The sequence below is a fragment of the Tachypleus tridentatus genome, chromosome 7 (genome assembly GCF_004210375.1).
Source record: "Tachypleus tridentatus isolate NWPU-2018 chromosome 7, ASM421037v1, whole genome shotgun sequence".
Lineage (NCBI taxonomy): Eukaryota > Metazoa > Arthropoda > Merostomata > Xiphosura > Limulidae > Tachypleus > Tachypleus tridentatus.
In genome coordinates, this window is record NC_134831.1 from 138,096,301 (window position 1) to 138,114,264 (window position 17,964).

At 32.0% G+C, this 17,964-nt stretch overlaps 1 protein-coding gene across 1 annotated transcript; it reads left to right on the top strand.

Annotated features, from left to right (window-relative positions):
• Positions 1-3,461: 3,461 nt before the first annotated feature.
• LOC143257819 (casein kinase II subunit beta-like) lies at positions 3,462-17,393 on the top strand. Its single transcript, XM_076516846.1, has 7 exons — positions 3,462-3,615; positions 5,022-5,119; positions 10,429-10,531; positions 12,403-12,548; positions 12,890-12,950; positions 13,507-13,696; positions 17,234-17,393. The coding sequence occupies exons 1-7, from the start codon at positions 3,462-3,464 to the stop codon at positions 17,313-17,315; spliced, it is 834 nt and encodes a 277-aa protein (XP_076372961.1). The 3' UTR covers positions 17,316-17,393.
• Positions 17,394-17,964: the final 571 nt, after the last annotated feature.

Here is a 17,964-nt window from a genome sequence, read left to right on the forward strand (position 1 = left end):
CGACAAACGCTCAGTGATAAGTCTGAGGGCTAAAATTCGAGTTTTAGTACCTAAGATGGGCAGAGCATAAAAAACCCATTATGTAGCATTGAGCTTAATAACAATCAAACAAAAATAAGAAATTTGCTGAATGAAATATATTCCACTCTAAAAATATGTGTCCAAATGTACTATTGTAATAAACGATAAAAACTATTATTTAACTCACTTATGTTTGAGAAACTATTTTTTTATGTTACAGAGCTAGTATTTAACTTTAGAGGAATTTTTGTATTAATAATCACTCAGCAGAAATATAAAAGGTTGAGTTTCGGTAAAGGATACTAGTACGTTAGTGATGAGTTTCGGTAAAGGATACTAGTACGTTAGTGATGAGTTTCGGTAAAGGATACTAGTACGTTAGTGTTGAGTTTCGGTAAAGGATAATAGTACGTTAGTGAAAACACTTCATTAACGATTTTTAAAGACAGAAATTTTAGCCATATTCACTTTAAATTTACGTTATGAATCTTTCTGTATTTTAAACATTAGAACAATTTTCTCCACAAAAAATTACCTTTTTAATACTGTAAATCCAAAGTATGTCATTATGTAAGGATATATTTTTCTCGGACATTTCGCTACAGCCATACTTCTGGAATAGAACACATATCGAGTCAGTATAGGTTTAAAAAATCTTATATAAACAATTGGGATATTAAGAGAAATATAAGTTATGGCTTTTTTTTGCAAAAGAATCTTTTTATTATTAATGAATGACATACACAGTAAGGTTTTAAATACTTTATAAAACGTGATCACTGTAAATATGTCGATAAAAGTAGCTATTCCATCCAGTTTAAATTCACCATTTTACCTACAATAGTAAATTAATATTTAGAGAAAAAAAACAAATACGTAAGTACTATTAACCTTACCAAGAATGGGGAAAAGATTGTTTATTTTTGCAATTTCGCGCAAAGCTACACGAGGGCTATCTGCGCTATCAGTCCCTAATTTTGCAATTTAAGACTAGAGGGAAGGCAGCTAGTCATCACCACCCACCGCCAATTCTTGGGTTACTATTTTACAAACGAATAGTGGAATTCGCCATCACATTATAACGCCCCCACGGCTGAAAGGGCGAGCATGTTTGGTGCGACGGAGATTCGAACCCGCGATTAAGAGTCGAACGCCTTAACCAACCTGGCCATGCAGTGCCTGTGGAAAAGAAGTAATTAGAATAACTTAAATTACATCTGTGTTTTTCAATATAATTATTTTTTGTCAAACACTTTCATCCCAACCTTATGTACTAGTTCCTTAATTAAAATTGGTATTATATTGATATTTTTTACTTAATAAACAGAAAGGAATGTTTAAAAACAGGAATACGAAAATGATGTAGGACTTGACTTATTACTTAGTGTCACAAACGTGTTCCTCTTCCTCTTGATGGTTGGATGTCTTATAATTCCTTTATGGCTGTATTTATTATAATACAATAAATTGCCTACATTCTAATATATACATATAATTAACAAAGCTTGATTTTAATATTACAATTTAACTGGTAACTCAAATAACACATTGGAATCACATTAGTTTAACCATTATCTAAAACATAAGGCTACTTGATAAAAATACTTTCATTTTAAGACTTCCTTAATGTATTTCACTAAAGTCAAATTACAAAGATTTTATTTAAGTATTGAAAACAACTATAATTTTATCATTAAGTGGTTAAGGTGCTCATAATCTGACGGTCGTTGATTCGAATCCCCGTCACACAATAGATGCTTGCCCTCCCAGCTGTGGAGGCGTTATAATGTGAAGGTCAATCCTACTATGCATTGGTAAAAGAGAAGCTTTCCCTCCAGTCTTAGACTGCTAAATTCGGGACGGCTAACGCAGAGAGCCCTCGTGTAGCTTTGCGCGAAATTCAAAAGCAAAAAAACATAGTTTTGTGCTGCTATCTAGTGCTTGAAATTAAACTTACGTTCAGTTAAAAAATCATCGATAATTATCATTTGAATTGTTAAATTCAACTTACTGATTATATATTATTTTTATTTCTACAATATAAAAATATTGCTTGTAAAAGGTCATAATAATAATCAGTAATTAATTAACCACATACGTGTATTATTGTTTCATAAAAAGTATAGTTTCCGAATAATGATTTTCATCAGAACAACGGTTAAAAAAATTATATTATGCATAATCTCCATTAGAAAAACAGAGATAAATATATTTTCTGAAATATGTATTGATCCATATAAAGTAAAGAAACGTATTATATGTTAAAGATGTGATAGTAGAGACACATAACATTAAATTTCACTGTTACCATTATTTATTTTCAAAAATATTAAAAACATGCCAATTTTGTTATTATTAACTTTACTTTTAACTCTGTGCTATAAAAAACTAATATTGATTATAATGCAATGTCACAAATCTTTGATATAAATGGGAATTGAAAATAAGATGATAAAAACTACCATATAGAGTACACTTACGTAATGTCATTTTGAATCCATTTGGTTTATAATTACATTAGATTTATTTGAAATACTCAATAGACAATAGAAAATTTTCAATCAAAATTAAAATAACACCAACATCTTTCATTATTTTAAGATTCATCCTTTACTCTGTCAAATGCATAATTAAGATCTTCAGTAAAGAAAAAAATTTTCTGAAGAAACCTTCTTCCCATTTTAAGTAACTTTAAATATGTATTCTAAATTTTAACTGTGTAAAAAGTTTCTTTACGATGAAAATTCTTAAATTGTTCAATCATCTTACCTGTAACGATGGCTTTTTTTTAGAACAAGAAACCATTTTAAAATGAACTCAAGATCAAATTATACAGAATTTTAAAAAAAAAAAAACCGGTTCCAAAATGACATCTAAATAAGAAGGAAATGACTGTATATGTAATATTGATATATAAAAATCCAACTTATTATCTGAGATTAATAACGAAGTCCGCAAAACTCTGAGAACAACATAACCCAGTGAGGAGTGGACATTGAATGTTAGAATGGGCTTCACGTTTGTTTCTTAAATAACTGGAAACTTATCTAGCTAAATAAAACACAAGAATAAATCAGTGTCATAAAACATGCATATTTTAAAAGTTCCTATATAAATATTGGGTTAGTTGGTGGACGGGTAAAATACTTTTAAATACACTGTCTATATAATACACACCAACACTATATGACGCCAATTCTTAGAGGTTCAAGTTTTCTTGTTTGTTTGTTTTTTTAATGTCAGGTGCTCCCTAGTGGCACAGCGGTATGTCTGCGGCCTCACACTGCTAGAAACCGGGTTTCGATACCCGTGGTTGGCAGAGCACATATAGTCCATTGTGTAGCTTTGTACTTAATTTGTTTCGGAATCCAAATTTCCCTGCTGGCTACCAAAGCCCAGGGACATGCACTGTTGACGTCCTATTTCCGACAACTGTTTGCATGCTCCGTCTGGACATCCACCATTTCGTATTAGATGAACCTGAAATCAATGGACCGCAAAGAGGACGCTGTGTAAAGGACTCTTTCACTGTCGCTGCTGGAACTGATGTTTCCTCTGTGCCAACTCTGTGTGGGGATAATGCCGATCAACACAGTAGGTTTTATTAGTTCTGTAGTACATTTCTATATAATATTCTATGAAACGTTTAAAATTGTTTATGCTTACAATTATTTGTTGAATTAAAAATACTTTTTTTTAAACTTATAATCTACCATTATTATATTATCGTTAGAATATGCAGCTCGCTTCACGAAGACTGACTAACACATTTGTTTTCAGTTTTACGATTTCACCTTTCATCCAAATAAAGAAAACCTATACAATTACAATAATATTCACAAAAGACACATGTTTGTATCACAAAAACGTACGGCGGAATACTAACTTTGACATGTGTCAGAGCCATTTCTCCTAAGTTACGTTATTTATTTAACTGGGCCCGGCATGGCCAAGCGTATTAAGGCGTTCGACTCCTAATCCGAAGGTCGCGGGGTTGAAACCCGGTCGCACCAAACATGCTCGCCCTTTCAGCCGTGGGGGCGTTATAATTTGACGATGAATCCCAGTATTCGTTGGTAAAAGAGTAGCTTTCCCTCTAGTCTTACGCTGCTAAATTAGGGACGGCTAACGCAGAGAGCCCTCGTGTAGCTTAGCGCGAAACTTAAAATGAACCAAACCAATTCTATGGTATTAAAAGTTATTCATCATCGGTAAGAACTTAACAAACTTAGAGGTATATTTTAGTCAATAAATAATAACACAAAACTATTTGCGATTTATAAATTGTATTTACTGTATTATAATTTTCAGTTTTAGAATAAAAGGATACTTTCAACACTTGTTCCTTCTGTTTATAAATGTTTGGTTGTTGTTTTTTACATTAGTAATAAATAAACTGAACGCCAAAATTAGATTGGAAGTAAGCCAACGTTTCACGAATCATTACTGTTGAAACCAGTACTGTGTGTAGTGGTCAGTGGTTAGACGATCCACATAAACGAAATAATACCAAACTTGTACGGATATTATTTCAGATGTTTCACGTCCTCTTCAGTCCAACAGACACAGGCACACTCTGATCTGAAAAGGAAATTTTAAATATCTAAACTAGTATCCATAAACTAGTATTGGTCTGTTAGTGTGGATTTAAATTTTATTGTAAATTACTTGACAATGTATTATATGTTTACCGATTATTATGAGTAGATAATATTTCAACTTCCATTCATCTTCGTTCCAAATTGACCAAAATGTCATTAATTACGACCTCCCTAACCGCGCAGAGGTATGTCTGCAGACTTATGTTGCTGGAAACTGGTTTTCAATACCCGTAGTGGACAGAGCACAGATAACCCATTGTGTAACTCTGTGCTTAACTACAAATAAACAAGCATCAATCACAAGGTTACCAGATAAGCTGTTCCTTTGTACTATAATTTTCACATGTATGTTATTTCAGAAATATATTTATCATACACTTTTTTTTGTGGTTGCTATAGTGTATGTCGACGTTTCACAGAACCAGAAGGCTGTACTGACAATAAGAACTGAATTGGACTACAAACTGGTGCGAAAGTGGGCAGTTCAAGTAACTCAGGTGAACTGTACCGATCCCCATAAACGTTAGTGTTGTTCTTAACTTATTATCTCTGTCTGTTTAGAAATGGTTACACAGATCAAAATTATCCCAATATTTAGTGTTATCCACTTAACAAGATGATTAGGGCTATATTGAATCAACCTTAATTAAAACAAGGGAATTATCTCAAGAAATTATCAACTCTATATACAGAATTAAATCAACGAAGCGTGTCTGCGCACAATATACATTCAACGTGATGAAATGACAAATAAGGCTTAACGAAAATAGACGTTGTTTTATGATCTTTACAGTTTTCTTGAGAACTCGTGAGTGAAAGCAGTCTATGCATGCCTATATTTGTACATATGAATAAAAACTCAAGAGTTTATTGAAACTTACACAAAATTAACATATCATAATGATTGGTTTCATTTACAGAGAAAGAGCTGTGTTGTAAAAATATATACTTCCTTGATTATGTCATATACTGTTCACATTTAACAATGTAGATATCTGTTCACATTTAACAATATAGATATAATAAGATATCGTTGTACAACAGATGTTGATTCTGAGAAATGTTAGACCATTTTCAAGGAAGACAACAAACAATTTCACATATACTATACTTTTTTTATTATTCTACGCATTTGTGGAGGATATTTGAAAAGCCATAAGACGAAACATAAGGGAAGAATAATGAAACCTTTATCTGATGTAGTTTATTGTCTTCCTTGAAAATGGTGTCCATTCTTCAGTCAGCATTGAAAGCATAAAAAAAATAATAAAAATGTCACTTCACCATTTCATATGCTTTAACTAAGAGCTGTTGAGTCCTGACAAATTGTACAAAAATGTAAAATTGATGTTAGTGATCCAAAGACCATTTATTAAAATTTATTTAGATTTTCTATTCAATGTATATTATCAAAATATGTGTCTAACATTTTCTTTCACCCTATATTAAAGTGCAAATGTTCTAAAACTGTTTAATGTGGAATAGTAAAAATAGCCTAATGTAGAGTAAAAATACTGATTACTTCTATTAAGTCTTAATACCTAAAAATAATCATTATTTTATTTATTGGTAGAAAAACTACTGCGTTTTCCTGCAAACAGTTAGACCTGCTAACTGGTGATTCGCATAATACTGGAATACGTTAGCAAAAACAAAAAGCAGAAAAGTGTTCAATGGTTTATGTCAAATTTATGGGAGTATTGTGAAACTTTAATCTTTATTTAAAAGCTATTATAGATTTAATGTGCACCCCCTTTAAATTAAACTAAAGCCGTAATATGAAAACCCCAAATTTAATCTTGTTATCTTGAATTTCAGTAAAAGTCAACAACAAAGTTAATTTACTCTTTTTAAAAAATTACAATTGCTAAACATGCGGCAACATTCTGTTAACATTAAATTTTCAAATGTTCAAGTTATAAAAGTCACACTAGATAGCTAGGTTTTTAAAGTTCACAAGAAGATTCTGAAAGTTGTTCTTACAAAGTCAAACCTGTACATGTTTGTACAGGTTGTACATAACGAAGTAAAGCTTGTACACAAAACGCATACACATCCAACATTTTAGTTGAACTATAGGGCTTACCTGCTCCTGACTCTTATCCAATACAAAGACCAAAAATATAGCTTCCTATTTCTAGAAGTTACGTTCTGTCTTGTCCATAAGAAAGTCGACTGAATCCAAGTTAGTCAACTAATATTTTGTATGCTATAAAAAGGAAAAGTTGAAGTGTTACTTATGTATGTCCTTATATTCAAACTGAAAACTCCGAAAAACACAATAATTTTGAAGAAAATATACATCTTTATTAATTAAGTAATAAACACATGGCACTTTATATGCAAAACGGCTCGTTTGGGTTGAGAAAATATTTTACATAGCACTGATCTCTACCATACTTGGAATATATTAACATAATATTATGTGTGGTTTGAATGCCAAAAGCTCACAAAGCATTAGAAACTAACAGTCCCGATTATTTGTTAGAATCCCTTGAGGAGTGAAGCATGAGACCTGAACGCTAACCCCTAGCTATGCAATTTTATTACACTTATAGAGAAAGGCTTACACACAACCAACACAGAGAAAGGGGGCTCTGGGGAGTATCACAGAAAATCAGATCAGTTAATGTGTTAACCCCATTATCACTCCCAAGCGATGCCCTAAGAGTATCTTGAACGTTTGGTAGAGTTCAACAGAAGAAAACATGGATCACTGGGGATAACATACGGAGGTCAAATCCAAACACCAAACTGATCTTTCAGCTGCCCTAAGGGTGCTTTCGAAGTTAATTATGTATCAACAGAATACATGTGGAATACACAGAAGCCCAAGGATCACACAAAGAGGTCACATCTAAATGCCGACCCCATTACCACCACCACACCACCTAGTGTCACTTCCCGGACCACAGGATAGATTAAGGTGCGTGCAAGGTGTGGTTGGGGTTCGTTAAAGTTGAGGACACACGGGCACCTCTTCTGTTTATAGATTGTTAGAATACGTCAGATAACTAGACATTACAAGACTGAAAGACGTTGATCCTGGGGGGATGGGAGGTACATCCCTCGTTCATTTTAGGTGAGGTATGGTGCATACAATCATCCCCTTCCCTACAGTTTGGTCTGTTGAATTATTTTATTGCATCACAGGCCTACAAATTGTGTGTTTGTTCTTGTGATTCTCGTGTTCTTATCAATCGAATTACATAATTATGCCTAGATGTAGGCTTTTTCAGTAGCCGAAATGAACATCTTTAATATAGGCGTGCTTCTAAGCTTTTCGATCTAAGTGATAGATCGTAAGTATCAGTCAGTAGTCCTAAGTATATATGCAAGTATCGTGGCAACAAGATTACTCTGTGACATAACTTTAACAAAATATAAGTTAACTACTCATTATGTGCTAAATAACTTTTATTTCGCAAATTCAAAAAACAATACTAATTTGATCAGATTTTGAGAAACATGTCCCCTTTAAACATAGACATCGTATAAACTATAAAGAATGCATCTGCTATCATGTATCCGGACCTTCCACCATCCATCGCCCTAGTACCACACTGTCCTGAGTTCCCTGTACCCACTCCTCCAGAGAGAAAGCAGCCATCCTCAGAATAAAGATAGAGCAGCAAATCAGTAGAGGAGGTAGAGGTTGAAGATTCAGATTACAGTTTCATTCCTGATGGGTCTCCAAGGAGGATTTACCAAGTTTCCCTGTTATCTTTGCCTTTGGGGCAGCAGGGACTCCTCAGCGCATTACAACAGGAAGCACAGACCAAAACGGACCGAGTTCTCTGTGGGGAGGTACAATGTCAAATGTGAGCCACTAGTGGACCTCCAGAAGGTGTTGTTCCCACCATTGCACATAAAATTGGGTCTCATAAAACAATTTGTCACAGGTCTTGACAAGGAGTCTGCAGTCAAGACCTTCGAGACTTCTTCCCTAAGCTGTCTGAAGCAAAGGTCAAAGCTGGTGTCTTCGTTGGACCACAAATAAAGAAGATCCTGGAGTGCACAGAATTCCTCAAGAAGCTCAGTAGGAAGGCAAAAAAATCTTGGGGCAGCTTAGTCGTAGTGGTTCGGGGCTTCTTGGACAATCACCAGGCCCAAAAATATGTGGAACTGGTTGAGGCTCTGGTGAAGAACTACGGCAAAATGGGCTGCAGTATGTCCCTGAAAGTCCATATCCTTAACGCTCATTTTGATAAATTCAAGGACAATATGGGAGCATACTCAGAGGAGCAAGGCAAGTGCTTCCGCTAAGATATACTGGACTTTGAACGCCGTTACCAAGGAGCGTATAACGAAAACATGATGGGAGACTATTCGGGGGCTGCTACGTGAAAGTGATTTACATTACAGTCACAAATCTCGAAAAACTACTTACTTCTAAACATTTTTGTATAACTTTAGTATAAATACATGTAAATCTTGTTTCATATGTTGTTGTATTCAGACCTTATGTAAATGAAAATGTGCAAATTTCCCCGTTTTACATAGAAAATAGTTTATTTCTAAATTTCATTATCCAGGTTACAAAAGCAAAATTTGAAGGGAATAATGGCCAATTTCTGTACTTTTACAACATAAGCAATTAAGAAATAGCACATACTAGCCAGGAACAAAATTTGTGTTACACAGTGTTATTTGTTATAAACAAATCTGATCTGATCCCTAATTTTAAAATGTTTCGTGATAAACCCCATTGAATTCCTCCGTTAACCTCACATTTTCTCCTGAAACTGTTTAGTTTAATTAACCTTTTGTTTGGAGCCTCGAGGTTACTGAAGCTGAGATTTGTTTGCTTTTTTTTAATTTCGCATAAAGCTACACGAGGGTTATCTGCACCAGCTGTCCCTAATTCAACAGTGTAAGACTAGAGGGAAAGAGAGTTAGTCATCACCACCCAATGTGTAATGTCTGTGGCTATAGCACCCAAACACATGTGGGGATATTCTATCTATCAGACAAAATCAGATGCTGTTGGCAGCTTCTAAGGAAAATCGGTCGAAGGTTAGAAGTTGAATGCTTGAACCCACAATATCTAAACTCCAACTACCTTTTTCTGTCTGCAGCCAATTGTGGGAAAGCATTTATCCTTGGTATCTACAAACATTCACAAAGTAAAAACAATCCACCCTTTTTATGAGATGTACAAAAAGGCTAAAATATTCTCATAGTAGAAATAGCTACCACATACATCATGTATATGGTATACATATTGTATACATTATGTCAGTATTGTATACATGCATAATTTTATTGTACCATGTCAAACAAATTGAATATCTCCCACTTGACTCTTCTTACAGAAATAAGAAGTGGCATCTAATAGGAAAAATACCTGTGGCTGTTTGGTGAACCTGAGCAGTGTATTGGGATAGATGTACCCATTGCATTAATAAACAATCATTTTTACCAACAATGCATTGTAGTCAGTCTCCTTTGCTTAAAAACAAATGCAGCACAATTTTCCTTATTGAAATAACACACAGAATGATAAAATATGGTTGTAAACAGCCCACTAAAATCATGCTGCCAGTGAACTCTGAACTAAGGAATTAGGTTGACTGTATATTTTATGTGCCCACTGAATTATTTCAATTGGCATCTGCTAGTATGTATATAAATGTAGAAGTGTGTACATAGTAGTATTTGTTAATCTTAGAATGATGAAACTATTGTATGTTTTAGAAGTCCATGTATTTGTTTGTTTCATTGTAGATATTTGTTTAGAATTCTACACAGTGTTATGTAGATTTTATGACTGATTGTTATTTTTATCTTTTATTTTTCATCATAGGTTGATGAAGATTACATTCAGGATAAATTTAATTTAACAGGTCTAAGTGAACAAGTTCCCCATTATAAAGAAGCTCTGGACATGATACTGGACCTTGAGCCAGGTCAGTTGTTCCTGATAACTTTATACTTTGCCTCCAGGTAGTTAATTCAGAATATGTGAAATGTCACTTTACTAAATCACTAATTATAACTTTTGGCATACTTAAGTCTAGATTGTACTCTACACAATTCCTTGATTTAGTCTCGTTTGTCTGGAGTTAACCCTTTTCATTCAACTAGTGGTTCAGCTGACTGAATTTGAGCTTTATTGTAAAGTTGTAGTTTTGATTTTAAGAGTAATATACTAATTTACCAAATTAATAGGCACCGATTCATGCTCATTAGGTTAAAGTGGACTTTTTGTTTCTTTTTCCATCATATTGGTTTAAACTGCTATCAATAATTTTTAAAAAATTACAGTTTTACAATGCACAGATTTTTAGCTTATATGACACTAAGAAACTTTTTTAATGAAAGGTGTGTTAAAACTTAATTTATAAAAACCAACTTAAAACTGTTTTCAGATACATAGTTTATGAACAAATTTCTGAACAACTCAATAAATCTTTTACAAATTTGAGAATATACTGACTGTATTATATAAGTTCTATTAGATGGGTGGTATCCATAAAATGCAGCAGTGGATGTAGAATATTTGATAATATACTTGTCTTAGATCTGTCGTGTGGAACTGTACATCAGCACAAACTATCAGTTTTAAAAGTTTTGACAGATGTACAAATTAATTTTCAGAAGGCTGTTGGTAGTTCTTATTCCTGAGCCATTCTGAAAATGAAGGACTTTTTGTAAGCTAGAAGGGTCATGTTTTATGTGGCTTTTTAAGATTTAAAAAATAACTAAATGCTATCTTTATATCTTTTAATAAAATTCATCTTGAGTGTATTCTAAATGTAAATATATTATAGTCCCCTTGGTGAGCCAATATTGGGTTTAAGGATTTACAGTTCTAAGACCCAGGTTTTGATTTTTTGTGGTGAACAGGGTACAAGTAACCCATTGTGTAGCTTTGCACTAAAAAAAAACAATAAATGCTATCATTTACTTATACATTATATTGGTAAAGTTTTCTATTATGTTGACATCAGAAACACTAAACCACTTACTAGATCAGATTCAAATAACTTAAATATCATATTCAGAAAATGTAGTGGGTTTTAATGGATAGCTAGCCACCTGGTGACAAATCCAACATGTTTTTGTTTCTTTAGACAAACATCTTGTAAAGTATCTTAATTTGTACAATTTAAACAAGAAATCTATTGAGGAAACAACAGGTTGTGTGAGAATTAATGGTAATTAAATGTGTATGTGCTGCCATTTTTCTTTATAAATGCAGTGTAGTCTATTAAAAGGATTCAGTTTATATATTTTGAGCAAAAGCTATTTACTTTTAATTATACATTTATTTTTCAAATGTTCGTAAATATAACTGCTTGTCAGCTCTAAATGGAATCAGTTTCTTTATATATGATTGTATGATTTTAAATGATTCAACTTTTTTGTTCCAGTATTCTGTTTTTGAAAGGTATGCTTCGTAAGTTAAAGTGTGTTCCCCAGCACATTTCTCAACCGAATATTGAAAATGTCTTTAATTTCATATTTGTTGTGTGAGCATAGTGTGCTAATACTGAATAAACCTATTATATATTTGCCTATCTGATGAAGATAATGGAGTTGCAAAATAATGTATGCATGCTTGAATAATTATTATAGACATTGCTAATAAGTTTATATTTTATTTATTTATATTACCAAATGGCTCTACATGACAAGAGATAGTTGTGTAGAACCATCTGGTAATAAAAAATATATGACTGGTTAACATTTATCTGCGACTTATCAGACGTTAGGTGAATAGTGGACACATTTAATAGTGTTGTTCAATTAATATTCTTTTTGTTTGTTTTTTTAGTGTTTTATCACTGTGTTTTTTTTTTTGTGGGTGATAAACTGGAAGATAACCCTAACCAAAGTGATCGTATTGAACAAGCTGCCGAGATGCTTTACGGTCTCATTCATGACCGTTATATTTTAACAAATCGAGGAATTGCTCAAATGGTAAAGTCTAACAGTTTCTGTAGTTCCTCACACTCATTTATAAACTAGAAGAATTAGTCTGTATGTTAATAGTTATTGTAATAAAACGTTTCTTTTGCAAGATTTATAGTCAAATAGTAGAGTAGTAGCATAGTAGCACCTGTTGCCAGAAGAAAGTGTTGGAATGCCCTCTAAACTGGATTAATAAATGTACTCTATGTAGCATTTTTACAAGGTATGTATTTCTATTAAAGGTTATCCTTTGTCTCTTTATTTCAACTTTTTTAACCAATGTACTTCATCAGGTTCTTAATTACTTAAAGCTTAGTAAATAGTTCTTTTTTATCCACTTTGTTTTTCAGATAGAAAAATATCAAAATGGGGACTTTGTTTATTGTGAAAGCCAGCCAATGCTTCCTATAAGTAAGATTAATTTGTTTTTAATCCCATAAAAAAATTTGGTGACTTAGTGTTGAAATGCTGATATTATTGTAATTTTATCCTGAATTATTATAACAGGTAAAGATTATCTCTAATTCTCATTTAAAAAATGTTAAAATGATTTAAGTGTGAACATTTGGAAATCTACTATGAAAGTCATCCTATCTAATTTAAATAAACTAGCCAATGTTACACAAAAATTGCGTATTTATGAATTAAACGTTTCTTTTTATAAAACCCAAACAAGGGCTTGTAATGAACTTTTTTGGCTACAGCTAAAACGTTTACCAGTTACTTTTAAAGTTACAAAAATTCCAGCCATGTTTAGAAGAATAATAAAAAAAAAGAAACCTAATCATGTGTGGTTCTTTACACTTCCACTTGTTTTCAGTGGTTTATTTAAAAACTCTGATTTGAGTGATTCAGGTTACAATACTGATTTAATTTGATTGTTTTAACATTTTGTAACATTTTTGAACAGCCAGGATGTTTTGATAGTGGTAGCTACTTAACAGGCTACTTGTATATGTACTTGAAGGTCTCTCAGATGTCCCAGGGGAAGCCATGGTCAAGCTGTATTGCCCAAAATGTATGGACGTCTACAACCCCAAGTCATCGCGACATCACCACACAGATGGAGCATATTTTGGAACTGGATTTCCACACATGCTTTTCATGGTTCATCCAGAATACAGGCCTAAATGCCCTTCTAACCAGTTTATCCCTCGGTATACAGACCATTTTAATTATTTTGATTGACATGAGTCTCACTGTATTAGTCCCAACAGCATTTGGTGTGGAATGTTATTGCACATAAAAATGGACCTATATGATTAAATATTTTTAAAGTATCCATCAACACAACACAAGAGGGAAATTTTGAAAACATTTTCTATTATCCAACTTAAGCCTGATATGGCCCAGTGGTTCGGGCACTGAACTACCAGCCTGCAGGCCGTGGGTTTTATTGAGCATCCTTTCATGACACTTTACATCTTGAAGGTATTTTTGTATCACTTGTTACCCTTCAGGCCACAGGTCAAAGGTCATGTCATCACATTTGCTGATTGGCATTCAAAATCTAATTGAACTCGTATTTTATAAATTTATGTCAATGAGTTTGCAATCAAATTGTAGATGAATTCAAACTAATATTATATGTCGCTTAATCTCTTTAATTTAAAAGTAAATATTGAAATAACACATCTTAATATAGTTTTTAATGAATGATGTGGCATGTTGAATGCAGCACTGGTTAAAATTAGATGTTTATGACGTCAAAATACCAAGTTTATAGTTTTGTATAAATTAGGGACTCAAGTTATCAATGTTGATAAGCTAGAATGTAAAATAAGAACCTCATATCTTCTTTTAAGAAGTGGCTTTTGTACTGAATCAAACACACCTTGTTCCATTTTTCAAAATATTTCCTTAAGTACACTTTCTTCAATATATAATGTGAATAACTAATTTACAGCTTAGAATGTCCCCTAGTGGGTTTATTAGCCATTTTAATCTGTGAGAAGGCTACCATGTTCTTTTGAACCAAGATTTCAAGAAGATAAGTTGTGTCTTTAGTCTGTTTGAAGTTTCATATTTTTTAAACTTAAATAAAGCTTAGTTACTAAGCTTAATAAAGTTATAGTGGCATTCTATGGTATTAATGTAGTAAATTATAATTTTTTCGGTTATTCAACTGTAAATATATAAAATTTAAAACTTTTTTTGATATCCTCCACATGCAAAATTTTAAAAGACTTAGCAACCTATGTCTAGTGGTAACCAGCTTCATAGGTCATAGCTAGAAGAGATAATGTTTTGCTTTATTGTTCTATATTTTAAGAACAATAAGTTTCATAACTTATTTCTAAATAGTAATGTTTAATAATTGAAATGTGACAGTATATTACAAAATACTAGTCTATTAAAACAAAGCCAATACTGAGTCACTTTGTAAAGTCACTTTATATGCTTACAGGTACCTGCAGTAAAACTTGGAATATGAAAGTCTTATATTTTGTCAGTGATGACAGGTAAGGAAGGTAAAGACAGTCATATGACAGTATTGTATCATCTTGTATATAGATTAAACATTTTGAACAACTTGTAAAAAATATAATACATTTAATCATTTGTGCCCATTTATTGTGTTTTTCTTAACTTTAAAATAATTGTGTAGCATATTAAAGATGTGGGTTAAGTGAAAAAATAATAGTTGCTACTTAGATGTTGCTTTTTCCAACATTTGACCTATAACCTTTTTTTTGGGGGGGGCACAACTAAAAACTAGAAATGAAATGGGGATTTCTAATAAATTTTCTTACAACTGTAGGTGTGGTGAGTGTTGTATGTTATACTTAGTTTGTTATCCCTTAATTAACTCTTTCAGCATGGGCTTGGTCCTTAAGACCAACCTTGTAACCATTTTGTACTTGTTATAGTTTTCATCTTACAACTTTTAAATTACAAAGTGTATGTTCATGAAATGTTGCAGATAATCATTAAATAATATAAGGGTTTTATATGCAAAACATCATATTTTATTAAGTCTTAAGGTTTGTTAAACAATGTTTTTCTTTTTTTCCCCCTTTTTGTGTGTTGCCAGTCCAACATGCAAAGTAATGTTCATATTAAGATTACAAATACTTGTGTGTATCAGAAAATTTTCGAATTTCATGCATGAAATCTTCATAACGTCCAGATAGTTATCAAACATTTCTTAAGAAAAAGATTACTTTATCTGTTTATTTTCATATATGAATTTCTGTACAGGTTTAAGTGAAATGACTAATCTGGTGATCACCATAAAAAAATTAGCAAATAAATATAAATTGTGCTTCTTTAGTTTTAACAGGAGAGCCATAAATGTAGACTAAATAGCTTAAATCACATAACATTATACATTTATGTATATAGCTATCATTTTTATTATATTAATCTTTTAGTTGTGTCTGGCTAACAGTCTAGAAATTCAAATGATGTAGCACATGTGCACTCATTCTACCTTATCCAACAATATAAGACTGACCCTTAGTCTTTACAAAGCAACTCTGTCATGGGTGTGTTTCGTATTTCATAATATACGGTCACATTTCAATTATAATACAATTATATATGCATACAGATTATTACTATTTAGAAATAAGTTAAACTTACTTTCCTTAAAATGTAGAACAGTAAATGAAGTAAAGCAAAACAATTATCCCTTCCAGCTATGACCTTTGTACTTAGTTGCTGCTAGACATTTGTTGCTAAACCTTTTAAAATATCACACATGGAGGATATGAACTAATTTTTTTAGGTTTTTAAATTCACAGCTGAATAACCAAAAATCATAACTTACTATATAGATAACACAGAATTCATCAAGTTTAGTAATTAAGCTGTATTTAGATCTAAAAAATGAAATTCCAAATAGACTAAAGATCCAACCTATCTCCTTGAAATCTCACTTTGAAAGAAAAAGATAACCTTTTAATTTGTTAAGATGGCTGAGAAGATCACTGGGATCACATTCTAAGCTATCAATTAGTTATTCACATGTCAAATATTGAAGTAAATGAATATAAGGGATTGTTTCCATGTGATTCATTTGGTACATAAGCCCTATCTGAGCAGAATGAAAGAATAGGATTCTTATTTTGTTCTTTCTTATCAATATTGATAGCTTGAGTTCCTAATCTGTACAAAACTATAGAATTGGTATTTTGACATCATAAACATCTAATCTGAACTTGTGCTGTGTTCAACATGCCATGAAACTCACAAAAACCAATATTTAGGAGTGTTCTTTTAATATTTACTTTTGATTCAAGAAATTAACTAATATATAATATTGAAGTTTAAAATTTGATACCAAACTTATTAAAAAAATTCATTAAATAGTAGTTCAATAAAATTTGGTGAATGTGGGTCAACAAAGTTGATAACATGACCTTTGACCAGTGACCCATCTGGAAAGGGTTAAAGAACAATTTTTAATCTTCAGTGACAAAAGTGTTTAATGAACATTAAGAATTTTAACTTTATTACACATTTTCCTACTATGATTAATACATATTTGCCTTATTATTATTATAACCAATTTATGAAGCTTACTGTGGTATAAGTAAATTATACAGAAATATTCATTGTATCAAAATAATTTAAAAAACAATTATATCTGTGGCATTGAAATCAGTTGGAAAGTTGTTTTTTTTTCAAATTTGTCTTTGAATTACTAATTAATGAATGCTGAATAGTACATTTTGAAATTTCTTTTTCAGACTCTATGGTTTTAAGCAGAAGGCAGCTGCTAGTTTCAAGGCTCCAGTCCAGACAGCAAGTTACAACAATGGGAAACGTTGACATCTCCTTCCTTTTAACTCATATTTCATATTATATGTAATTGTTTATTAAGTAAACAATATTGTATTGTGTACTGTACAGAACTAATGTGATTATAACAATTAAATGTGTTGTTTGTTTAATCAAAGGAATTGTAAGATTTTTAAGTAAAAGAAATGGATTTGAGTTCAGTCCATTGTCTTAATAAAAGTGTTAAAAGAATACCTGAGAAAATGTGAGATAATTGTCTGCATTTACATTTTTATTATTTCTGTGTTCTGTAAATGTTGTAACTGATTTTGTGTATTATACATCATGCTACATTGAAACAACATGAGACAGTGGTCTTGCATGATTTGAGAACTTGCTTAATAAAAATAAAATTAGTTTTAAGAGTTTCTCTTCAGAATTCATTTTTAGAAGTTGCAAACTGTCAGGGATAAAATTTTTGATCACATGCATAAATCAAATCTTAATTCAAGTTGAGAAGGTTACAAAACAAAGAAATGAACCTATTACCTATCATCCTTGTTTACATCAGGTTGGTCTGTCTTTTCATTTGTTGTTTCTTCCAAACTTCAATTTTGTGCCATTTTATTTTTGGTTACTTAATGCTGCATCACTCAAGTCAGTGCTCTGACTGACTAATCAATGCTATTTTCACTTCACT